This window comes from Microcaecilia unicolor, chromosome 7 (genome assembly GCF_901765095.1).
Source record: "Microcaecilia unicolor chromosome 7, aMicUni1.1, whole genome shotgun sequence".
Taxonomy (NCBI): domain Eukaryota; kingdom Metazoa; phylum Chordata; class Amphibia; order Gymnophiona; family Siphonopidae; genus Microcaecilia; species Microcaecilia unicolor.
Genome location: NC_044037.1, coordinates 31,580,893 through 31,607,376, shown reverse-complemented (window position 1 = coordinate 31,607,376; position 26,484 = coordinate 31,580,893). Strand labels below are relative to the sequence as shown.

The window sequence follows — 26,484 nt, the reverse complement described above, 5'->3', positions numbered from 1 at the left end:
AGCATGCTTAGCATGGCTCATGGAATTCCTTCCAACCCCTCTGTCTCTATCAGTGGTGTCTGTGTGCCTCTGACATGCAGATAAAAGATAGCTTGAATAGAGTGGCTCCCAAACATTCATTTGGTTTGGAAAGAACAAGAAACTTAAAACCGAATGTGATAACATATTTAACTACAGATTTGAAAGGATAGATTTTATAATTTAAGTTGCGGGGTACCTCTGTCTCACTGTTAATAGGTATTGTCATGCTCCTTCACTGCTAGTTGAAAGTACACACCATCACAAGTTGCAACTATATGACTAAGTCAATATTATTGACTGAACTGTATAGCTTTCTTCATGATTACTAAATACAGTTACAAAGTTTCACAGGAGAATTTATAAGAAAGAAAATGGAATATCTGAATCATTAAGGGATAGGAATGTGGTAACAATTTTTTTTTTTTTGGGGGTGGGGGGGGGGGGGGGGTGGGTGGAGAAGCATATAGACCATGTGGTAGGGAATTACTTCCAATTTTTATGTGTCTCTCTGTGTGTGTTTGTGTATCTGTGACACAGAATAGAGAAGTGGAGAAAGATGGTTTGAAAGGAATAATTCCGTTAACTGATACCTGTCAATGTATTAGTGCTTCTAAGATGTAGAAATGCATTAGTCCATTCTTGGTGAGACTATTTCTTTGGAATAACTGAAGTGTGTGTGCCTTTTCACCAATTTTTTCCAGTATATTTTCAGAGTTAGTTTGTCCCTGCTGGATAGACATTCTTGGCTCCTATGTATAATTCTTTCTAATATTTTGTTGGGTTGGACACAAGAACAAAAATGATCAGACATCATACCTAACAAATATCAACAAAACCTAATGTCTAAAAAGTATGTTTATTTATTACATTTGTACCCCGCACTTTCCCACACATGGCAGGCTCAATGCAGCTTACATAGTAACAATATAAAGAATTACAAATTCGTAAAAAGAATCTACAGTTTGTAATGAACACAAAATTAATGGGGTTAACGGATAAGTAAATTAAACATAAGAGGAATTGGGTGCATAAGGAATTGAATGTTGGGAGGTAGGTATAGAAAGATGGAAAGGAATGGATATGGGGTAGCAATAAGGATAATGGAAACATGGTCAATGTAAAAACAGATGTCAATAAGAATCATGCGGGCAAGTTTTGGTTAGGTTGAATCATTAGGGTAGGCTATCTTGAAGAGATGGGTCTTCAGTGCTTTCCACACAAATATGTGAAGCCAGACGTTAACATTCTACTTCAGCAAACAACATGTGCAAAAAAAGAGCCCACCGAAACAAATAAAAGCTAGAGAACTATATGTACAAGATCTATGACACAACTTACTGCTTAGCTTTTGGACGGCGCTTTTGGGTCTTTCTTTTCACAGGGGTGGCCACTATATTCTGCTGCTGCTGTACTTTTATACGACTTTGCTGTGAACCATATACATGGCCATTTTCTTTATCCTGGGAGTATCTGCATTTCTTTTCCTGAACGTGTCTTTGTTTAGGCAGAGTAGCACTGTGTCCCACAGATGTTTCAGCACTAGATGTTAAACAAGACACTTCTTCCTGTAGAGATAATTAATGACTAGTCAAAGCTTCCTCTTAAACACAAACTATTTTTCACAGAATGAACTGGAACTTAACAAAGAGAAGAAAGCATGGTTGCTTAACTGTTAACAGGGGCTCTCCATAAACAACAGTTTAGTAAAGTGGCCCCTAGGTTTAGTAACTTGCCCAAGATCACAAGGAACAACAGTGGGATTTGAACTGGCTATCTCTGGATGTCAAGAGTAGTGCTCTAACCACTAGGCCACTCCTCCATAAACAGCAGGATGATGCAGACACACTTGTGGTGATGTCACCTGACGACTGCCAACACAAACTGCCCTCTATAGTCTAGAAAGTTCTTTTGAGTTTGTAGGCATATCCTGCTTCTAACAGTGGCAAGTATTTCCATATAATTTCATTGAATGCTCCCTGGTCTTTGTACTTTTTGAAAGAGTGAAACATTGATTCACTTTTACCCGTTCTACACAACTCAGGATTTTATAGACCTCAATCATATCCTCCCTCAGCCCTCTCTTTTCCAAGCTGAAGAGTCCTAACTTGTTTAGCCTTTCCCCATATGAGAGAAGTTCCATCCCCTTGATCATTTTGGTCACTCTTCTTTGAACCCTTTCTTATTCCACTATATCTTTTTTGAGATATGGCAACGACAGGTTACAGATCAATAACAGCAGATCAGCAATTTCATATTTGAGTTTTTTCAATACCCTAGGGTTCATTGCATCTGGTCCAGGTGATTTTCTGCTCTTTAATTTGTCGATTTGGCTCGGTATGTCTTCCAGGTTCATCAACATTTCTTTCAGTTCCCTTGAAGGTAAATCTCTTACATATCCTATATAATAATTTGCACCTCCAACATTCCATGGCTGGCTGGCTGGGTTCGTAACATCTCCTGACGTTAGCCAGCCTCCAGCGTTCCATTCTCCCTCACTGTCCCGCCCTCGCGTCAAGCCATAATGACGTTAAAGGGCGGAACAGTGAGAGGGAAGGGAACGCTGGAGGCGAGCTGACGTCAGGAGGGATGTTACAAATGAAACGGATGCCAGCGCCAGCCAGCCAGAGAACGTTCAGGTACAAATCAAGGGAAGGAAGGGCAGGGCAGAGGAGAATTGATGGACGTGGATGAGATGGGAGGACAGTAGAGGAGAGAATCGCGGGACACGGATGGGAGGGCTGGGAAGAGGAGAATCGTGGGACATGGATGGGAGGGCAGGGAAGAGGAGAATCGCTGGACATAGAGGGGGGGGGGGAACAATCGCTGGACATGGAGGGGAGGGCAAAGGAGAGAGAAAAAAAAAGCTTACATGACAGCCTTCCTAGGGCCCATTTTATTGTTGAGGAAACAGGCGTGGTTCTACTTGTTCTTCAATAAAGACTGAAGCAAAGAATTCTTTCAGTCTCTCTGCTATAGCCTTGTCCTCCCTGAGTGCCCCTTTTTGTTCCTTTCATGATCTTCATGGTCCCAAAGATTCCCTTACAGACTTTCTGCTTCTTATGCACCTGAAACAGTTGTTACTGTGAGTTTTTGCCTCTGTGGCAAGTTTATCTTCATATTCTTTTTTTTAGCTTTCTTTATCATCTAACTTGCCAGTGCTTATGTTGCTCCTTATTTTCTTCATTTGGGTCCTTTTTCCATTCTTTGGAGGACGTACTTTTGGCTTTAATAGCCTCTTTCATTTTACCTTTTATCCATGCTTGCTGTAATTTGTTCTTCTTTCCACCTTTGTAAATACATGGAACACATCTGGTCTGGGCTTCCAAGATGGTATTTTTAAACAATGTCCATGCCTGATTTAAAGTCCTAACCTTTGCAGATGATCCTTTCACTTCTTAACCATTTTCCTCATTTTATCATAGTCGCTCCTTCAAATATTAAATGCTACTACAGTAGATTTCTTTTGTGACTTCACTACAGACATTAGCTCAAATCTGATCATGTTATGATCACTGTTTCCCAGTGGACCCAACACTGTTACCTCTCGTACTATGCCCTGCATTCCATGAAGGACTAGATCTACAATAGCTCCACCTCTTGTCGGTTCCTGGACCAGTTGCTTCAAGAAATTGCTGATCTGCTGTTAGTAATATGTAATCTATCATTAAAATTGTCTGTAGTACCTGAAGATTGGAGGGTGGACAATGTGACAACAATTTTTAAAAAGGGTTCTAGGGGAGATCTGGGAAATTACAGACCAGTAAGCCTGACATTGGTGCCGGGCAAAATAGTGGAAACTATTATAAAGAATAAAATTACAGAACTTGTAGACAAACATGGTTTAATGGGACAGAATCAGCGTGGGTTCAGCCGAGGGAAGTCTTGCCTCACCAATCTGCTTCATTTCTTTGAAGGCATGAATAAACATGTGGCTAAAGGTGAGCCGGTGATGTAGTGTATCTAGATTTTCAGAAAGCTTTTGATAAAGTTCCTCATGAGAGACTCCTGAGAAAATTAAAGAGTCATGGGATAGAAGGCAATTTTCTGGTGTGGATTAGGAATTGGTTATTGGACAGAAAACAGAAAGTAGAGTTAAACTGTCATTTCTCTCAATGGAAGAGGGTGAACAGAGGAGTGCCACAGGGATCTGTACTGGGACCGGCATTATTTAACATATTTATAAATGATATAGAAATTAGGACGAGTGAGGTGATCAAATTTGCAAATGATACAAAACTGTTCAAGGTTGTTAAAACACGTGCAGACTGTGAAATTTTGCAGGAAGACCTTAGGAAATTGGAAGACTGGGCATCCAAATGGCATGTGAAATTTAATGTGGACAAATGCAAGGTAATCTGAATTATTGGTACCTAATGCTAGGTTCCACCTTGGGGGTCAACACTCAAGAAAAAGATCTGGTGTCACTGTAGATAATAGGCTGACATCTGCTCAGTTTGCGACGGTGGCCAAAAAAGCAAACAGGATGCTAGGAACTATTAGGAAAGGGATGGTGAATAAGACCAAAAATACTAAAATGCCTTTGTATCGTGCTAAGGTGCATCTGTACCTTGAGTACTGCGTTTTCTGGTCACTGTATCTCAAAAAAGATATAGCGGAATTAGAAAAGGTTCAAAGAAGAGCGACCAAAATGATAAAGGGAATGGAACTCCTTTCGTATGAGGAAAGGCTAAAGAGGTTAGGTCTCTTCAGCTTGGAAAAGAGACGGATGAGGGGAGATATGATTGAGGTCTACACAATCCTGAGTGGTGTAGAATGAATAGAAGCAAATCGATTTTTACTTGTTCCAAAACTACAAAGATTATGGGACACTCATGGTCTGACCCAGTATGGCTACTCTTATGTTCTTATGAAGTAGTATTTACTATGTCTAGGAATTTTATCTCCCTAGCGCTCTCTGATGTAACATATATCCAGCCAATACTGAGTGTGTGTGGTGTGTGGATTGCACTCAAGCATCTGGCACCTGTCTGTCTACCTGCTCCTAAAGCAGGCTTAATGCACCATCTGATAAACTGAACTGCTATGATGGCATGGATGGGCAGACTGGATATGCCATTTAGTCTTTACCTACCATCACCTTCTCTGTTTCTACATGCTTCATCACCTTCCATTTCCCCCTTTCCAAACATACTGGATGCAAGTGGAGGTAGAGAAGAGTGAGATCATTTCAGATAGCCTAACAGAATGTAAATCACCATGGGACAGTGGGAGGCATTCTAGCAAGAGGCTTATTGGAAGACTATTTTTTGGTAAACTTTACTACCTCCCTGTTGCTCTCCGAGGATAGCAGGAGAATGCTGTTAGTAGCTCTCACTGTCAGATCCACCAAAGGTGAAAAATCACTGGGGAGTACTCAATACTGGATCTTTTGGTGTGGAAACTTAGATTTCAACTCAGTCAGGTCTAATGTAGGGAGGGAAATCAGTTTCAAAGTTCTATTGCTCAGAACATTCCCCTGCCTAGTCTGGACTTGGTCTGTGCTCTATGGGAAACACCAATTTTCCCAGGAGAGGTTTATCTTTAGTTGGTACACAAGGTCACATCTGCTGGAGACAGAGAACTAACGAGTTGTTGAAGGTAGTACCAGCCTCCAGAAGAGGAGTGAATTCAGTTCTGAGCTTTTTTGTCTCCATCTGCTGGCAAGGTGATATAACCCCACTCTTCTGGATCAGTCCACCATGGGCAATAAGGAAAATTAAATACATCCATGGTATAAATACCCAGGAGGCAGTCCTCTAAATTGAAAATAAGCTATAGGATGAAGGCAAAAGGAGGCTGAATTAGGAGTAATTATTTACGAAAAGAACAGATGCACGGAATAGCCTTTCTGTGGAGACCTGTGGAGACAAGGGAAGTATCAGAATTCAAGAAAGTGCAGGATGAGAACACAGGATCTCCAAGGGAGAGGAAGGGACTATAGAGCTGAGCAGGTGGCGTGAACAGGCAGACTGCATAGAATATAGGTCTTTATTTGCCATCATGTTTTATGTTTAAGTAAAATATTTCTTCACAGAACAGACAACAAGGCAAACACAGAATTCAAGGAGGCATGGGATGAGTGCAAAGAATCCACAACTGCAGAGTGAAGAGGAAGAACAGAGATGAACTGTACATGTTTACGCCACCTGCAAAAGGAAGCAGACTAGCGGGCTCATTTTCGAAAGAGAAGGACGTCCATCTTTCGACATAAATCGGAAGATGGGCGTCCTTCTCACAGGGTTGTCCAAATCGGTATAATCGAAAGCCAATTTTGGAAATCCCCAACTGCTTTCCGTCAAAGGGACGGCCAAAGTTCAAGGGGGCATATCAGAGGCGTAGCGAAGGCGGGACTTGGGCGTGCCTAACTAGGACACCCTCCACCCATAACTGAAAGAAACAAGGACGTCCCTGACGAACACTTGGACGACTTTACCTGGTCGTGTTTTTTCTTACGACCAAGGCACAAAAAGATGCCCGAAATGACCAGATGACTACCGGAGAGAATTGGGGATGACCTCCTGTTACTCCCCCAGTGGTCACTAACCCCCTCCCACCCTCAAAAAACATCTTTAAAAATATATGTCTTGCCAGCCTCAGATGTCATACTCAGGTCCATGGAGCAGTTTTAATGGGTGTTGTGTATTTCAGGCAGGCGGACCTAGGCCCATCCCCCCCTACCTGTTACATTTGTTGAGGAAACAGCGAGCTCTCTAAAACCCACCACCCACTGTACCCACATCTAGGTGCCCCCCTTCACCCGTAAGGGCTATGGAAGTGGTGTACAGTTGTGGGTAGTGGGTTTTGGGGGGCTCAGCACACAAGGTAAGGGAGCTATGTTCCTGGGAGCAATTTATGAAGTCCACTGCAGTGCCCCCTAGGGTGCCCAGTTGGTGTCTTGGCATGTCAGGGGAACCAGTGCACTACAAATGCTGGCTCCTCCCATGACCAAATGGCTTGCATTTGGTCGTTTCTGAGATGGATGTCCTTGGTTTCCATTATCGCAAAAAATCAGAAACAACCAAGTCTAGAGACGACCATCTCTAAGGGTGACCAGATTTCAGGATTTGGGCGTCCCTGACCGTATTATCGAAATGAAAGATGGACGTCCATCTTGTTTCGAAAATACGGGTTTCCCCGCCCCTGGATGGGGACGTTTTGCGAGGACGTCCAAATCGAAACGAGGACGTCCCTTTTGATTATGCCCCTCTAGGTAGACTAGATGGGACTTGCGGTTCTTATCTATCAATTTTTGAAAGCAACTGTAATTAAATTACGTTTTCTGATTTGTTTGCTCCAAAAATAAAGTATGCACAATTGAACTTGTTCTTCAGTTAACTATCAGCGTAATTAATAGGGCAATTCTACAACAGGTCTATAAAGCAACGTAGGCAACTACTTTCCTTTGTAGAATACTAGCCTAACAGGTTAGATATGTACCTATAATTTAGGTGTGAGCATGTATGTCAGCCACAGAGCTGTTACATGTTGGCACCTAAATGGCAGACAAACACACACAGTAAATATCGACATGGTCCATCCAGTCTGTCCAACAAGGTGGCCAGAATTGAATCTGGTACTCTGCACAGGTTCCACTTCTACATAACTAAACACTGCTATACTTAGGGGCTCATTTTCAAAGCACACAGACTTACAAAATTACATAGTAACATATGTAACTTTGTAAATCTGTACTTTGAAAATGCGCCTCTATATCTCTCTCTTTCTCTGCTAATTTTGGGGCACAGACCGTTTGAAGTCTGCCCAGCAGCAGTCTTACTTTCCAACTACTGGAATGCTTAACTTACAGCATTCTATTAGTTATGCACATTAAGATGATATCTTACCGAGGTTCCGTCCATGTGTACACCCCCTTTGCAAATATGCATTATATAAGTTAAGCGTTTATTTACAGAATAGCACTTAGGTGGAACTTTGGCATTTATGTGTGTAACAGAACCTATGTTACAGAATTGCCCCAGTGCTTTGAACATGCAGCTGGTTCTTAGTTCTGTTTAAATGTTTCCCCAATTTAAGCCAGAATTTTCAGTGTGCTTTAACTATGGCATTTTTTATATGACAGTTTCCAGCTCAACATGGCTGGGATCCATGAGCTTTCATTTGCAACTACCCAAAGATTTTTCCTCTATTTTATACCCCTGCCTCCCAACAGTGGCAGACCTTTGAATGGGGGCCCTGAATGTAACCATTCTCGAGCAATGAACATGACACATTCCCAGTAGCTATGTATCCTTATCCCCAGATGATCTGAGGAGTGGAAGGCCCAATTTAGGGATAGAACTGGAGTTGCTCTGCAAGGCAATGGATGGGACTTGTGCAGGGAGGCTGCAATCAAAGACACTTATTCACAACTATCTTAAATGAGACAAAACTAGTGTTGATAGTATCTGTCAGAACCTCTTTTCACCAAATGGCTTAATCTGCACATTAAAAAAGGATGAAATAAAAAAGTAGATTGGGCACATTCATGCACTATCATTAACTCATGAAATTAGTGCATGGTAATCCTACAGGTCTCTGAAATTATTCATTTCAATGTAATCCTGATATCTGAACACTTTTTCTTGGCAAAAGGTAAAGTCAGTAAATACAGCTATTGAATATGAATTGGACTCTGTGCGACAGCCATAGTTATGCAAACAACTGTATTAAGGATTGTACCTGAACTGGTTCTGATCCAGAAACATCTTCTTCAGTCACATTACTGCAGCTGATATATCTTACTGCAGCAATTATCCCCTGAATAGCAACACGCTTATGTTCCCTATAGTGTAAGTTTTCAATTTCCTTCTTAAGTTCATGTGTAGTAATCAAAACGGATTCAACTGCAAAAAAAATATAATGCCCAAACATGCAGTTAAAACAGCAGCACCACAAAGAGATTCATCACCTGAAAAGTTATACGCCTTCCTTTTTCCCTTTTCTAGCAAGCTCTTCTGCATAACCTCATCCAACTGAGGAACTAAGTTCAATTTCCACTTCAGGCACAGGCAGCTCCTTGTGACTCTGGGCAAGTCACTTAACCCTCCATTGCCCCATGTAAGCCGCATTGAGCCTGCCATGAGTGGGAAAGCGCAGGGTACAAATGTAACAAAAATAAAATAGATAGTATTGGAGATTCTACATGGAATGCTGCTACTATTGGAGATTCTACATGGAATGTTGCTATTCCACTAGCCACATTCCAACATTCCATGTAGAAGCCTGCGCGGCCACATTGGTGATCTGCAAGGGCCGACTTCTACATGGAATGTTGCTAGTGGAATAGCAACATTCCATGTAGAATCTCAAATAGTAGCAACAGTGGAGGAGTGGCCTAGTGGTTAGGGTGGTAGACTTTGGTCCTGGGGAACTGAGGAACTGAGTTCGATTCCCACTTCAGGCACAAGCAGCTCCTTGTGACTCTGGGCAAGTCACTTAACCCTCCATTGCCCCATGTAAGCCGCATTGAGCCTGCCATGAGTGGGAAAGCAAGGGGTACAAATGTAACAAAACAAACAAACAACTTCAGAATTGCCTAGTTTGTTTAATTAGATCTCTAATATTATGCAAGATAGATGGGGAACATATTAAAGTATGAATGGATAAATGGAAAGGTTTCAATATAAGCCATGGATATCTCCAAAATGTTATTCTGTGCTGACACGCAGCATTCAGAACCTTGGTTATTCATCTCTTGTGCTATTAATAAGTAAACTTTTTGTGCTCCTCCTAAACCTGGTCAGCCACCAGATCCATTTGTAAAGTAGTGTGCAAAAGTCTAGAATAAGCAAGGAGAAATTAGATCTTATCTGCTAATTTTCTTTCACTGAGTCTCTCCAGACCAATCCTGATGAGTGGTTATATGTTTTATATGTTCCCCTACCAGAAAGCAGATAGGTGGGGATTGAGAACAACTGGATGAGTGACATCACCCCTGAAAGGGTCCTGTGCAGCCCTGATCCAGCCAGTATTTCTATTGACAAAGCAACATGATAGAACTACAACAAATCCCCCAAAGAAAAAAAAAAACATTGTAAGAACAATCAACAACAAAAAAAATTGTGTGCATTTTTAAAAACTGAATCTAGAACCAGACGACCTTCCAGAAACTGGAAAACTCAAGCCCAATGCATTCTGCTGGGTCTGAACATCCAATCAGTAATGCTTCGTAAAGGAATGCAGAGTCAACCAAATTGCCACCCTGCATATGTCCTGTGCTGGGATCAAGGAACGTTCTGCTCATGACAATGCCAGCATCAGGTACCCCTTCCAGCAGATAAGCCGAGGACATAGCCTCCTTAATCTATTTCATCACTGTTGTCTTTGAGGCCACTTCGCCCTCCGTCTGGCCCCTAAACAGAACAAAAAGCCTATCTGATATACAAAACCCTTTCATCCACTTCAGATAGCTGCACAAAGCCCGGCACATAGCCAGATGATAAGGGGGTCCCCAGCGACACCTTGAAGAAACACCGGGATGATGACAGACTGATTCATGTGAAAGGGGAACACGACCTTGGATAGGAAGGACCACTTTCTCATGGAACCAGAAAAATGACTCCCTACAAGAAAGGTCCTGTAATTCAAAAATCCACCAAGCAGAAGTGATGGCCACCACAAACACCATGTTCAGGGTAAGATCCTTGAGCATCGCTAAATGAAGGGGCTCAAAGGGCGACTGAACCAGAGCAGACAGATCAGTTTCAGATCCCAAGGAGGAACAATCTGGTGGAATGGAGGCCTAATATGCTTCATCCCTTCCAAGAAGCGAGCAACATCTGGATGAAGAGCCAGGGCCCGGCCTTGCACTGAACTCTGGAAACATGCAATCACCACAAGCTGAACCCTAAGGGATGACAATGAGACTCTTGTCCAGGCCATCCTGTAGAAACTCTGAAACCTCACCTACTGACAGTAAGTGAAGCTACCCTCCTGTCGTAAACCAGTTCTAAAAATTCTACAAACTCACAGGGACGTGGAACTCTTCCTGGAACTCAATAAGGTCCTAATAACTCTAGAGGAGTAAACCCGCTTTAGCAGCTGTGCCCTTTCAAGAGCTATTACATAAAACCAAATCGACCCACGTTCTACATCCAAACTGGGCCTTCCGACAATGGTAACGGAAATGGCTCCCCTACCTGGCACCTGATGAGATCTCCATATCATCGCGGCCTTGGCCAGTCCAGTGTCACTAAGACCCCAAGATCCTGATGAACCTCTATTTTCTTAAGGGTAAGACCTATCAATAACCATAGTGGGGAACATATACAGGAGCCTCTGGATAGGTCAGGCCTGAATCAAAGAATCAATTTTCTCTGAGAGGCTGTTCTTCCTGCACTGAAGAATCTGCGCACCTTTACACTTCTTGCTGTGGCCATGAGGTCCATCAACGGACACACCCATCAGGCCACAATCTCTTGAAAGGTGGCACCTGACAGAACCCACTCTCCTGAATCCAGTATGTTCCTGCTCAGATAGCTGGCTTCTACACTGCTGGTTCCTGCAATGTGAACCCGCTGAGAGCAAATGAAGAAGATGCTCCACCCAACCCATTAGCTTGACTACTTCAAGCACCATTATGACTCTTGGTGCTTCTTTGGTGGTCAACATAGATCACCGCTGTGGCATTGCCCGACAACACTCTCACTGCCTTGTGTTGAACCAAGGGGTGGACAGTCCAAAGTGCCAGTCAAATAGCTCTTTCATTTGCAAATGTCGATGGGCCATGTAACCTCCATCAGCAACAACTGAACTTGCACCACCTGTCCCTGATAACGTGCTCCCCAACTCAGAAGGCTGACATCCATTGTCACCACTTTCCACTGGAGTCTCCAGGTCCATGCCGCTCAGTAAACTGGCGCTATCCAGCCACCACTGGAGGCTGCACTTCACCTCATTCCGTAAAAAGAGGTAACAACATACTGGTCTGCCTGAGAGGACCAAGCCACCAATAAGGCTTACTGAAGAGGACTCATATGCGCTCTCGCCCAGGGAACCACCTTGATGGTGGCTGCCATTGAGCTCAGAACCTGTAACATTTCCTAGGTCACTGGCTGGAGACGCCAGATTAGGAAGTGAATCTGGGAGTGGAGCTTCCGAATCCTGGCCTCCGGAAGACTTTGCCCCTGGACATATTGAAGCGGACTCCCCAATATTTCAACTTCTGAGATGAACAAGGACAGGTTCACTATCCACCAAGAAAGTCGACCACTTGGTCTGTGAAACTCCTGCTTTCCTCAGGCAACTTTGCCCAGATCAGTCAATTATCCAGGTAAGAATATCTCTTGCTGTTGGAGGAGACTCACCAGCACCACCATGACCTTGGAGAAGGTCCTTGGCACCATGGCCAAACTGAAGGGTAGAGCCTTAAATTGGTAATGGTGACCCAAATCAGCAAAGCGCACAAACGATCCAGATGAATAGGACTGTGAAGATCAGCTTCGGACAGATCTAAAGATGAAAGGAATTCTCTCCAGCAAACCATGACAATGACTGACCTAAATGACCTAAATGTTTCTATGTAAAAGGAGGCCCTCTGTAAAGCTCTGCTGAACTTTTTGAGATCTAAGATGAGATGAAAAGTACCTTCCTTTTTGGAAAATACAAAATAGATTGAATACCTACCAGAACCTTTGACACCCCCCTGCAGAACCGGGACAATCACCTCAATGTTCAGCAAAACTGGATGCCATCTGCTGGACTGTGAGCACTCTTTATGGAGACCAAAAGGGCAACATCAGGAAGATATCTGTGAGGGGGTGAGCAAACTGAGTGTACAGCTTTTGCAAATGACCTCCAGAATCCAGTGATCTGATCTGAAATTATCTGGGCCCATCTCCAATAGTTGTAAGCATCCCCCAATGGAAACAATCAAAGTATGGGTCCTGACACCTTCATTGTGAGGCACAGTTGGCCCCTGAGGCTCCCTAGCTCCCCATCAAGCCCCACAAAAAGGGCTGGCCTTTGGACCACAATCTAGACTGCTGATTGCCACTGACTCTACCCAAACAGTATCTCCTAACATCCTGCCTCTCAGGGACAACCTAGAACTCGGGCAAGATTTATCCTCCAGAAGCCGAGGAGTCTTGGACTCACCCAAATCCTTAACCAACTTTTCAAAGTCCTCGCCAAACAACAACCAAACCCTGAAAGGCAACTGGCGGAGGTGAACTTTCAAAGCCATGTCCGCCAACCAACCTCTGAGCCACAGAAACTACCTTGCAGCAACAATCAGCACCAGAATCTTAGCAGACACCCTGATAAGGTCATACATGGCATCCACGAGAAAGACCATAGCAATCTCCAGATTCATCACATCCTGAGGCATGACTGTGGAGGCAACTGTTCCATCCACCTAAAACAAGCTTTCACCACCTAGCTATCACAAATGGCCACTTGTAAGACCAAGGCAGAAACCTCTAAGGATCTTTCTAGAGGAGCATCTATCCTGTGGTCTTGGGCTTCTTCTTCCCAGCAATGGCACCTTAGGGAGATGAAACAGCTTCTCTTCCTGCAGTAGCAACTGATAAAGCCTAGACATTGCTCTGCTGCTCCTCAGAGAAGCATCTGGGGAGTGCCAATGGGCATCTACCAGATCTTTGTACAAGGGAAGGCTCTAGCCAGCTTATGATTCCTGTTAAAAGAGGGTCTCCTTTTCTAGTCACAGGTGGATGGTTCTCCACCAGATTAAGACCTTGAGAACTCAAGACCTCAAAAAAGGAGAGCGCATGTCTCCCCAAAGATATGCAAAACCAAAAGATCCTCTTCTGGAGGAATGTCAGCCTCCAACTCAGGAAGGTCCTTCCTCCAAGACTCCTCTCCGTTCAGAAAGTCATTCTCCTGGGGAGCCCATGGCCTCAGAGTCCAAATCCTCCAAGCTTTAGGATCTATCAGCTAAGCAGTGCCTTCTGGCTCCCAAGCAACCTTGTGATGCCTTGACTCCGAGCAACTCAGTTTGTGCAGGCAGTGGCAAACCTTTCTTCAGGCAAAAGGTCTGATAGAGTAGCCTAAAATCAGCAGAAAAGGGCAGCTCTGAGGCCATGTGGAGTGAGCATAGAGATGCAGAATGAGTCAGCACGTTAGTATCCAAAAATATGGAAATTCCCACCAAAAGGGCCTCCCTTGTGCTCCTCCAGCAACGCTCAACTGCTCTGGTGACCCTCGCGTCAACTTGGAAGCATTCCTGGCAAACCCTGAGAAATCTGTAACACCAACCACTGGAAAGAGACGCCATATGGCAGTTTCCACAAGCTACAAAATGGTGAACTTTCTCAAAAGGGGCTGATGCGACTGCTGGCAAGGCTCTGTACTGCGTCTGGTCTCACAGGCTGCCGTCAACACGTCGCCCAGTCACTATCTGTTGGACAAACAAGGGAAATGTACTGGGGAGTGGAGGAGTGGCCTAGTGGTTAGGGTGGTGGACTTTGGTCCTGGGGAAATGAGTTCGATTCCCACTTCAGGCACAGGCAGCTCCTTGTGACTCTGGGCAAGTCACTTAACCCTCCATTGCCCCAAGTAAGCCGCATTGAGCCTGCCATGAGTGGGAAAGCGCGGGGTACAAATGTAATAAAAAATAATTAAAAAAAAATATGTTATACATTCACATAAGTCGTCACAGACATAAGTCCCCTGTTTCGTCACGCTGCCCTTGGTATTCTACACATTGAGTACGCAAAATCTATAGTGTGCAACTGCAAGAGGGTGTGGACCTGTAAGGTTCATGGATGGTCAGGGGCATGCCTAGCAATTACGGGTACAGGTTATAGAATATAATCAGTTATGCACCTGACTTGACAGCAGTTAGGCGCAAGCACTTACACTAGCCAATGAGATAGCATAGGTACCGGCACCTAACATTAAGCACGTAACTGTGGATTATGCTAGCATTCTATAATGGTATTTACCAAGTCAGTCCTCAAGTACCCCCTTGCCAGTCAGGTTTTCAGGATATCCACAATGAATATGCATGAAAGAAATATGCGTACAGTGGAGGCAGTGTATGCAAATCAATCTCATGATCATTGTGGCTATTCTGAAAACTTGACTAGAAAGGAGGTATTTCTGGGACTGGCTTGGGAAACACTTTTCTATAACAGCAATTACATGGGTAATTGTACATATAGAATTTGCACTTAGCATGCATTATCCTGGAAACTAACTTTAGGCAACCTCTAGAGAATTACACCCTATGTGCTTCAGCATTCACTCCTTTTTCAAATGCAACTAATTTTGTTTACTTGATATACATTCACATTGTCTGCTGCTTAGCAAATAGTAAAGTTAGCCAAATCAGAATTTGCAGCTAAAGTGGATCTAATTTCAACCAATCACTGCTACATAATTCTGACCACAAACTCATCTCACCTCCTCAGGCAGTGGTTTGACAACTGTGGATTGACAGTTTCATCATCTACAGTGGGTAGAAGGTGTCTGGAAAGTGGATTGTGAGGATATAAAGCAAGAAGAAGCTGTTGTTGACAGAGGCACAGAGGAAGTACAGAGTTGAGTGAACAAAGAAGTACCCAAAATGGACTTGCAAAATGTGGGAAAATGTACTTTTCAGTGATGAAAGCACTTTTGGCCTCTTTGGAGATCAGGCTCGCACATTTTTAAGGTGATTTCCAGGTAAAGAATGCAAGACAGAGGGTTTGAATGTGTCCATCAAACATCTGTTGAAGATCATGGGCTGGGGTCGCATGACAGCAAATGGTGTTGGGAAGGCTACAAATTGTCACTAGCATGGTAAATGTCAAGGAATGCATTGAGATACTGTAGACGTACATGATTCAATCAGCTGAGAAACTTTTTCTAGGAGACTACGGTGCTCATTTTCAAAGAACATAGGTAACTATGTAACTTCGTAAGTCTATGTGTTTTGAAATTAAGCCTCTATATATTTCATGATGACAATGCTCCCATGCCATTGAGCAAAAGCAGTGGTTGACTGGAAGAAATCCAAGAGGATCTCTACCTTTGAACTGGCCAACCCAATCATCAAGATTGAATCCAATCAAGAACTTGTGGCATAAAATAGTACTGGAAATAACAAATCAAACAGAGCTAGCAGGGGCACTCACTGCAGTCTGGAATCAACTGATCATTTACCACCATCCTCTAAAGTTGATCCATTCATTGTCAGGCCAGTGCAAGCCCATCTGCAAGAGTAAAAGGCTGATGATCTACCAAATACTACACCATCACTAACATACACCCAAATAGTCATTTTCTTGCCACATTAAAAAAAAAAAACCCAAACAACTAAACATCTTTATTTTAAATTGCATAATGTAATGTCATGAACACAACATCTGAACAGCAGATAAATCACACTGAAATTTCAATGTATAGATTAGTTCCTGTATTTTATGCTGTTTCACATATGTAAAAACCACGGTCTGATACACACTGAGGAACACTGACAGAAGACCAGTTACTCAAGCTAAGTACTTCTTTGAAAGTTAACAGATTAATAGCATTGGGTCCGTGTTGTTCATTACTAGAAGACAGGCGAGTGACACCAGGAGGTTTTTTGCCAGTGATGAAGCAGTCCTAGCCTTTTGTCCGCTTTGATAGTGGAAAAGGTGCTTCTTGAGGCTTTTTCCTCCTAGAATAAATATTCTCCCATAGCACTGGGCTTACAGAGATAACCTGTCTCTTTTATTTATACTAAGAAGTTATTCACATATGTAACATTCATTTATGACTGAAAGAGAATTACAGAATAATTGTGCAGGAAGACACAAAGAAACACACTACTAAATAAGCAAAAATTTAAAAAAAAAATGGAAATAAAATGAATGCCAACAATACTGAATTTCCACATTGCAAACAACCTATTCTAGACTTTTGCACACCACTGAAGATCATTAGGTGGTTCATTATCTGATTTCTCAGTAGGAGGACTAAGGGGCCTATTTACATAAGTGTGCTAAGCAGTTAGCATGGGATTTAGCAAATGCTACCCATTAGCCCGGGCCTGAGGTAACATCTATTGCACACTAAACAGCCAGTGCACTAATAATCCAGTGCTAACTGCATGTCACAGTAAGAAATGGGTTATGGGTGTGGACTGAAAATTGTAGTTTGGGCATAGTACTTACAATACACTGTCACTTCTGCAGCTACCATGGGCACACTTACCACTTTCTCAAGAGTGCATCTAGGCTAATTGCAAATAAACACACTGTAAAGTACATTTCTAAGCAGTAACTGCAGAGGACATTCTGGGCACTCCCAAAACAATGAGTGCACAACCTTTGCACTTACTATATTAGTTTTTATCTGTTCCTGTTAAAGCTGGGTTAAGTCCAAAACAGATCCCTAAAATGTAAAGGCTTTTTGAAAAGTAAATCTACTAAAACCTACGCAGGATAATAGTCCTCACATACAACCCATCTCCCCATGGAGCTGTCTTCTGTTCTGAACTATAATAAGGACTAAGGGAGGTCCTGCACAACAGCTGCGAGTGGGTAATTGCATGCATGCACAGTGAGACTTTGCAAAAGCTTCCAGGATAAAATAAGGTGGAGAAGCTCTCTTGCACTGGGCTTCACTTGATGTTGTCACTCATCTGTAAAATCTTGCTATCCTGTTTGTCCTCAGAGAAACTTTTGTTACTTCTATTGCTAGAGTACCACCACTGTAGCTGTTGTGGGGATGCTGTATCCTATGAAAGAGACGTACGTATCTCCTGTACTTGGAACTGAGATATGGAGACATCTTCTTAGTAGCAGATTTTTCCATCTTCAACCCTGGGTGGTCTTGAAGTCATTCATTGGCCAAATTGCAATATGTGAAGTTATCATTGGAGAGGGATATGCTAGACTAATGATGGAAGGAGGACTGAAGTCAATGGAAGGAAGGGCCCTCCTAATGTTGTTAAAGCTGGTGTTCTGAAATGGGTTGTACAACTGTACATTTAAAACTTAAGTAAAACCAATGGAAATGCTTTCAGTAACTGTTGTGCTTACCTTTGCTGTCTTTACAGTACTGTAAAAATGTAGGTGGAGATGGTGGAAAGGGATAATATCCCCCAATGACAGTTTTTTTAATTAGTTCTACTTCACTCTGAGTTCGAATCCACTGGATGAATCTTTTTACTTTAACATCGGAAGTATATGGTTGGCCTCTGTGGCACCCTTATAAAAACAAATTAAACTGGATTAACAAAGCATCTAGCAAATAAAAGGGCCTGTTTTTATAGAATCAAAGTGTTGATCTAGGCATGAGGCAATTTTTAGCAGGGTAGGTAAGCTTGAAATTTCAAGCTACTTTTCAAAGGGAAATATATATTTTTGCAACACCATGGGTATTTCAAAATCGGCAGGGTCTGTCTGGGAAAGGTCAACACATAGAAGGTGAATACTTTCCATCTCTTGACTTCCCTTCACCTTAGTAATGTCCTTCTCCCACCCCCCATCCTGGCTAAATCTAGCTCCTCTGTGAAACTTGGCAGCTAGATGTAACTACAGAGGGAGGTAATTCCTTAGTTATCTGGGTAAATGCCTTTCAAAAAGCTCTCCTTCCCAGGTCTACTTAGGAAATATAATGGATTTGTTTAGTTTTGAAACTATTAAAAAATTTCCACATTTGTAAACCTTATTATTTAACGGTATTTTATTGAAAATTTATAACATGCAATAAAGAAATAGAATAAACCATGTTACAGTGATACTTATACTCTGATAGAACATAAAATAATGCTGAATAGGATAAATGCAACACCAATATGAAGTTAAAAATTAAAAAAAAAAAATTACTTTAAGATATTATAACAAAAGAATCAAGAGGTGCCCATGTTTTCAGAACAGAAAGGACATTAGGATTTTATAAAGCTACAACATACAGAGGTAACTCCACCATTCAGATATATTTAGATTTGAGCTGTCCTTCCAGTTACATATATGACCTCTTTTACAAAGCCACGCTGCCAATTCTCGGTGCAGCTTCCTGTCATTTGCCGCGCAGGAATCGCTAGCGCGGCTTTGTAAAAGAAGCCCATAATGAGATGGGTAGCCAAGGAAATAGACGACTCCCTTGTAAACCTTAATCTTACAAAGGTACAGCCCATAACTTCTTTTATGTGTTGATAAACAAAGCATCAGTGTTCAATATATTAGGTTACACGTCAGCATCTTTTATTAAACTACTAGTAAAAAAGCCCCGTTTCTGATGCAAATGAAACGGGGGGCTAGCAAGGTTTTCTTCTGTGTGCGTGTGGGAGTGTGTGTGTCCCTGCCCTCTGCCCTCTCTCCCCTCCCCCCTCTGAGTCCTTCACTGTTACAGAGAGAGCGATTTGATTTCGTGCTTTGCTGTGTTTTTTCCTTCACTGTTTGTGTTTCAGAGAGAGCGAGGGCGGGGCAGACACTCATGTGGAAACCGGATATCTCTCCCCCTTCACACTTCCGGCTGGAGGCTTCATAGTACGTTGGAGGTGCCTTTTATATAGAGAGATTTTTATCTTTTAAAAAAATGTTTATGTTTATTTAATACTTGATGTATCACCTTTTCTAATAAAAGACCAAGGCGGTTTACAGAAATTCACAAACAAAACAATAAGCAAAAAAATTCCAATAAAAATAGGACAGGATTCATTAATGCAAAGAAAAATCTGAGAGCTTCCTATTGTGGATTAAACACAGGTTAAAGGATAGAAAACAGAGTAGAGTTAAAATGGTCAATATTCTCAATGGAGAAGGGTAGATGGTGGGGTTTCGCAGGGGTCTGTGCTGGGACCGCTGCTCTATAACATATTTGCTGATATTTATAAATGATCTAGAAGTGGGAATAACTAGTGAGGTGATTACATTTGATAACACAAAGTAATTCAAAGTTGTTAAATTGCAAGAGGATTGTGAAAAATTGTAAGAGGACCTTACGAGACTGGGCATCCAAATGGCAGATGACATTTAATATGAGCAAGTGCAAAGTGATGCATGTGGGAAAGAAGAACCCAAACTATAGCTAAGTGATGCAAGGTTCCACATTAGGAATCACTGACCAGGAAAAGGATCTAGGTGTTATCAATGATACATTGAAACTCTCTGCTCAGTGTGCAGTGGCGGCCAAGAAAGCAAATAGAATGTTAAGTATTATTAGGAAAGGAATGGAAAACAAAAATGAGAATGTTATAATGCCTTTGTATCACTCCATGGTGCGACCGCACCTCAAATACTGTGTGCAATTCTGGTCACTGCAGCTCAAGAAAGATATAGTGAACGGTATAGTGAAAAGGTACAGAGAACGGTGACAAAAATGATAAAAGGGAAGGGACAACTTCCCTATGACTGAAGGCTAAAAGCGGCTTAGGCTTTTCAGCTTGCAGAAGAGACGGCTAAGGGGAAATATGATATAGGTCTATAAAATAAGTGAAATGGAATGGGTGGACGTAAATCACTTGTTTACTCTTTCCAAAAACACTAGGACTAGGGGACACGCAATGAAGCTATTAAGTAGTAAATTTAAAATACATTGGAGAAAATATTTCTTCACTCAACGTGCAATTAAACTCTTGAATTCATTGCCAAAGAATATGGTAAAAAGAAGTTAGCTTAGCAGGGTTTAACATAGGTTTGGATAATTTCCTAAAAGAAAAGTCCATAAGCCATTATTAAGATGGACTTGCAGAAAATCCACTGCTTATCTCTAGGATAAGCAGCATAAAATCTATTTTACTGTTTTGGGATTTTGCCAGGTACTTGTGACCTGGATTGGCCACTGTTGGAAACAGGATACTGGACTTGATGGACCTTTGGTCTGTCCCAGTATGGCAACACTTATGTTCTTACAGAGTTTCCAATGAAGGAAACGGGCCACCTTGTTGTACCTTTCGAAATAAAAAATTTATACCATCAGCACTTTGCAGCCAGCCATGAGATAACTTTCCAGCTCTTTCTTACATAACCTACAAATATCTGTTGTACCAGTTTTTTCTATGATCCCTGTGATCTCTCCCATAATCCGCTGTCCTGAGCTACACCTATTAATCTCTCACCCTTATTTCCTTCTCATGCTTCTGAACTCTTCTCAAACATTCTTTCAAAGTTTTCAGGGTTTCAATATAATGCTCTGAGTTGATGGTTGTACCAGGTTCAAGGAAATCCATGTGAACACCACCAAACATTGTAACCATGATTATTCCTGCAAAAAGCTGTGGTTTAGACTGGCTCATAATGATAAGCCCATGTTTCATCAGTTGTCATGATCTTGTAAAGAAATTCTTCTCCTTCATTCTTGTATTGGGACAATTGTTGATAGATTTCAAGTTTTGAAGATTTCATTTCTGCAGTCAGCATGCACGGAACCCACCCTGCACTTGATATCCAAGAGTATCAATAATGTAACCCACATGTTCCTGTGAAATGCCTAGTGTGTCAGCAATTTCCCTTTGTGATGACGCGATTGACCTCTAGAGTTTCAACCTTTCTTGTACGAGACTCATCTGTTGCTGTCACGGGTCACCTATTTCGTTTCTGATCACACAAATCAGGCCGTCCCGATCCACAACCTTTACATTTTTTGGCCCAGTGACACACAGTACTCACATTAACACAGTCATCACCTTATACAACGTGCACGTGATGGTGAATTTCAACTGGAGGGACTCCTTCAACAGTCAGAAATTCTATCATGGCATATTGCTTAAATCATACCAAATGCTCACTGAATGCTTCCATGTCACAAATAATAGCAAAACAGCCTCTCTACACTGATGCTTCTCAGCAACTTAGGTGAAAGAAGAGATTTCAAAGAACAAGAGAAAAATATGTTGCGCATTAGTACTGCCATCTGTTGAAGAATTACGAAGGTAGAGGCATCATTTTTCATTCAACTCTCGTGGCAATCCTAATTCTGCCCGGTTAGCTATGTGGGTATGGCCCTGAATATTGGCCAGAAACATAACATCTGGATATCGTGGCTAACCCGAATATTCACTGCTGGTACCTGGACATGGTCCCGCATTGACTAACCATTGGCACCATTTTGAACCTGGTGCAGCCCTGCAGCAGGGTGTAGAGGGGGCCCTTCCCTCCATGGGCTGCTGGACTATCAGAGAGATCCACCGCTAAGTCTGAGAGAGCAGGGGAAGGGTCAGAAATAGATGTTACTTGGCAATACACACATCAACCAATACAAAAATTGTATGATTCTTAAAGTACCTCTCACAATAGAATGCTGCATTGTTTACAATTTAGGCAGAAAAACTAAATACCTGACTGTCTAATGAGGTAGGCAGTCATAACACCTAATGCACTGCAATGACTCAAGTGCTAGCAGTCACAGCTGGACCCTCCTTTGCTACTGCCATGCTTGCGACTGTAGGAGTATTTACCTGCTATCTCACCTTTGCTGGTCTGGGGCCTATACAAGACTGAACCATTCTTTTATAACCAATATGGATTCTAAAGCCTGTGGCCTGAATACATCTGTAACCATCAGAAACCAGCTTCTCACAAAAGGAAAATTACTGCTGGGCATACCAAGATGACTTCATCCAAGGACACGCTGTTTACTGCAACCTAGCCTCCAGTTATCTCCTAAGAAGAGCGTAGGAGCATACTTCACAGAGACCACGGCTCCAAGTTTTTAATGAGAATTAAGAGGGAGGTTTGCATGCCGTCTGAGAGCAGTTTCTTTGCTAATTACAAAGCCTCTCTTCATGACCATGAATTTGGCTGGACATTATTACACCATCTGTGATTGGTCCACAGGTATCATCTGACCCAGAAGGATGCCAATGTTGGACTGAAGAAAGAGAAGAGAAAGAGAAGACCAGAAGACTTGTTGGAGGATAGAAGGCTCTGAGATAGAGAGCAAGAGACTGATTTCCTAAACACCAGTGAACTGCATACCTTGTAACAAACTCACAAGGTTAGCTCAGCTACAATACACAGCCTCCCCAAAAACTGTGCCATCTGTATCCAGAATACAGACCATGGACTTTATTCCTGGACTGAGAGACTCACTGGGGGCTTCAGCTTGAGTCTCAGAGGAGGAATCCGCTTCTTTACCATTGGAAGTCTGCCAGATGGCAAGGTGAGATAACTGGATATACTACCTATGCTCAGGATTTAGTTAGTCCACGGTTTTATCTGTGATAGATTAGTTGTCAGGATTGGTGGTCAGTGAATCATTAGCTGCTAAGTGTTTTGCACAAGTCAGGTTAGTGCAGTATGTTTTCATAATCAGCAGGATATCAGTTTTGTGATTAGTGTGTGATCACTCATTTAGAAAGTCCGCAAGTGGTATTCTATAAACTGCGCCTAACATTAAGTGCAGCTTATAGAATAGCTCTTTTTTTTTTTACATCATATATAGAATCTAGCCCTGTAAGTATAAGCATAAATAGACATAACACATGGTAGCGGGTGTTCATGAATGAACCACCTCACCCCCCCCCCCCACCCCCTATGGCCATACACATCAATGCATAGGAGGGCCTGAAAGGACAGAGATTTCATAGAAATGACTTTTCCCATTCTTTCCATCTTCAAGGAATAATTCCTGCAGTAAGATAAATAAACATCAGCAGTGTGAAGCTGCATTGACTGCCTGATACAGCATCATATAATAAAAAAATAATAAAAAGCTTTGTTTCATTCCACCGAGTTACAGAACTGAGAAAACTGTTCCCTGTGCTATGAGATAAAAGTTTTTTTCTGGAAACTCATAAACATTAGGTTCTGTACTTCCATGATACAGAACAGAGGTCCCCAAACTACAGTTTGTAGGCCAATTTTAGCCCCTCGTGCCTCTTTTCTCTACTGGCAGAAGCAGTCTGCACAAGGTCCCCCCCCCCCCCCCCCCCACATGATAGCACAACAAAAGCATGGCTTTTGGAGACTGCTGGACTCCATACTGGCGTAAAAGCAGCAAGCAGCAGCAACAGAAGCAGTTCCAGTTAAGTCCCGCCATTGACAGAGCAAAGATCCCTAACAGTATGTTTGGTATTTTCAGTGGCTGTGGTGAAACAATATGAAACAAATCAAGCTGTATGCCATTGAAGATGCTGTACATGAAAGGAGGACCGAGAGAACAGAAGCAGAGACTCATATTTGGAAAAGCTAAATATGAAAGTGCAAAACCCCTAAGAGAGAAACTTCACTGGCTCCCACTCAAGGAACGCATTGCGTTCAAGATCTGCACGATTGTTCACAAGATCATTCACGCAGACGCTCCAATCTACATGCTAAACCTCGTAGACCTGCCTCCCAGAAACGCTATAAGATCAGCCCGCAAATTTCTTAATCTGCACTTCCCCAGCTGTAAAGGACTAAAATACAAGCTGACACACGCCACCACCTTCTCCTACGTGAGCACGCAGTTGTGGAACGCATTACCTACAGCCTTGAAAACCACTGACGAAATAACTAACTTTCGCAAATCTCTGAAGACACATCTCTTCAACAAGGCCTACAAAGAGAACCCATAACCTCACATAACTACCTCTCCAAACCACCCAGTTACTAAAGTCCACCTTCTATATTATCCTGCCCAACACCTTCCTTCTCTCTTCCCTTACCAAATCTTTGTACATTACCAATTGTATCTGATATCCTGAAATGTCTATGTCATAACAAAACTCTGTAAGCCACATTGAGCCTGCAAATGGGTGGGAAAATGTGGGATACAAATGCAATAAATAAAAATGCTGGAGAATGTTTCTGTGAGCTGCTGCTTTGGATGGCAAAGTCTAGGGGTAGGCGAATGCAGACAACTAGAAAATGACATTCCCCCCTCCCATCCCCAATGCAGAATAAATTTGTGATATTAGGCATAAATACTTGCTATTTCAGGCACTGCCGTTGGCAGTATATCAAATTTAAATAAACTTGGAAACTGGTCTACAATTATAAAACAATATATATTCTCTGTCAATGCAAAATTAAATTTAGAAGAGTTAATACTTGCCAGTAATAAACATTTCACTCTCATTAGATGTTGTGAGGTACACAGTCGTAGAAGATTTTTCATTACTATCTCGTACAACCCTCATCTGTGTGCATACTAAGTAGGTCACTGGAGATAAAGAAAAATATGAAAACCTTTGGTGTTTCAAACATCACTTAAACTGCACAGTTTAGACTCTGTTATAGTAGAAATAAAAGTCTCCTACAACTCAAAATAAATCTACTGCATGGATACATATCGAATGCATGCATTTTTTGACATACAAAGCATACATTTACAAAATTGCATGCAATGAAAACTAAGACTAAAATCTACTCTAAACTGTGAACTTTTGTGCTGATTTTAAAAGCCTACTGTCATGATTATAACTTGTAAAAAGCAACATACAGAAAATTTAAAAAATGAACATTTTTAAATTCTCTGGTAAGGCATGGTATATATATATTTTTATAAATGATTATTGGGTTTTCATTTGTTAAAAAGCCTACTGCATATTTTAGGCTCCATTATAGTGGAAGTAAAGTTCTTCTGTACCTCAAAATAAACCTGGTGAAGGGGTACTTATAGAATGTACAGAACATAAGAATAGCCATACTGGGTCAGACCAGTGGTCCATCTAGTCAAGTATCCTGCTTCCAACAGTGCCCAATATAGGCCACAGGTACCTGGCAGAAACCCAATTAGCAGCAACATTTCTATGTTACCAATCCCAGGGCAAGAAGTGGCTTCCCCCATGTCGATCTCAATAACACCATTTTAAAACCCAGATACGCTAACTGCTGTTACCACATCCGCCGGCAGCAAGTTCCAGAGATTAACTATTCTTTGAGTGAAAAAATATTTCCTCCTATTTGTTTTAAAGGCATTTCCATGTAATTTCATTGAGAGTCATCTGGTCTTTGTATTTTTTGAAAGGGTGAAAAATCGATTCACTTCTACCCATTCTATACCACTCAGGATTTTACAAACCTCAATCATATCCCTCTTCAGCTGTCTCTTTTCCAAGCTGAAGAGCCCTAAACTCTTTAGCCTTTCCTCATATGGGAGGAATTCCATCCCCTTTATCATTTTGGTTGCTCTTTGAACCTTTTCTAATTCCGCTATTATCTTTTTTGAGATATGGAAACCACAATTGAATGCAATACTCAAGGTGAGGTCACAACATGGAGTGATACAGAGCCATTATAATATTCTTGGGGTATTTTGCATCCCTTTCCTAATAATTCCTAGCATCCTGTTTGCTTTTTTTGGCTGCTGTTGCAAACTGCCGATCATAGCCATACTACCTTGAGATCTTTTGGCTTCTCTAATTTAATTAAAAGCCATGTGGGCACCATAAACAGAAACTACCGCCAGAAATGGCATTGAAAAACTCTCTCACCCTCATACAAAGCAAAACCCTGTCTAGGGACACTATATAATGTTTAATCTGGCTATAGGCAAAAATATGCCTCCACCCAGATCATTTATAAATATGTTAAATAGAACTGGTCCTAGTATAGATCCCTGTGGCACTCCACTATTCACCCTCCTCCACTGAGAAAAATGGCCATT

At 42.0% G+C, this 26,484-nt stretch overlaps 1 protein-coding gene across 2 annotated transcripts in view; it reads right to left on the bottom strand.

The window, feature by feature from the left end:
• RADX (RPA1 related single stranded DNA binding protein, X-linked) overlaps positions 1-26,484 on the bottom strand; it is a 123,045-nt gene that overhangs the window by 43,704 nt on the left and 52,857 nt on the right. For both annotated transcript variants that reach the window (XM_030209267.1, XM_030209268.1), the window contains exons 8-11: positions 24,931-25,038; positions 17,991-18,158; positions 8,701-8,864; positions 1,360-1,586 (exon numbers count right to left, since the gene is read on the bottom strand). In XM_030209267.1, the coding sequence (XP_030065127.1) occupies positions 1,360-1,586; positions 8,701-8,864; positions 17,991-18,158; positions 24,931-25,038 (667 nt within the window). The remainder of the gene's footprint in view (positions 1-1,359; positions 1,587-8,700; positions 8,865-17,990; positions 18,159-24,930; positions 25,039-26,484) is intronic.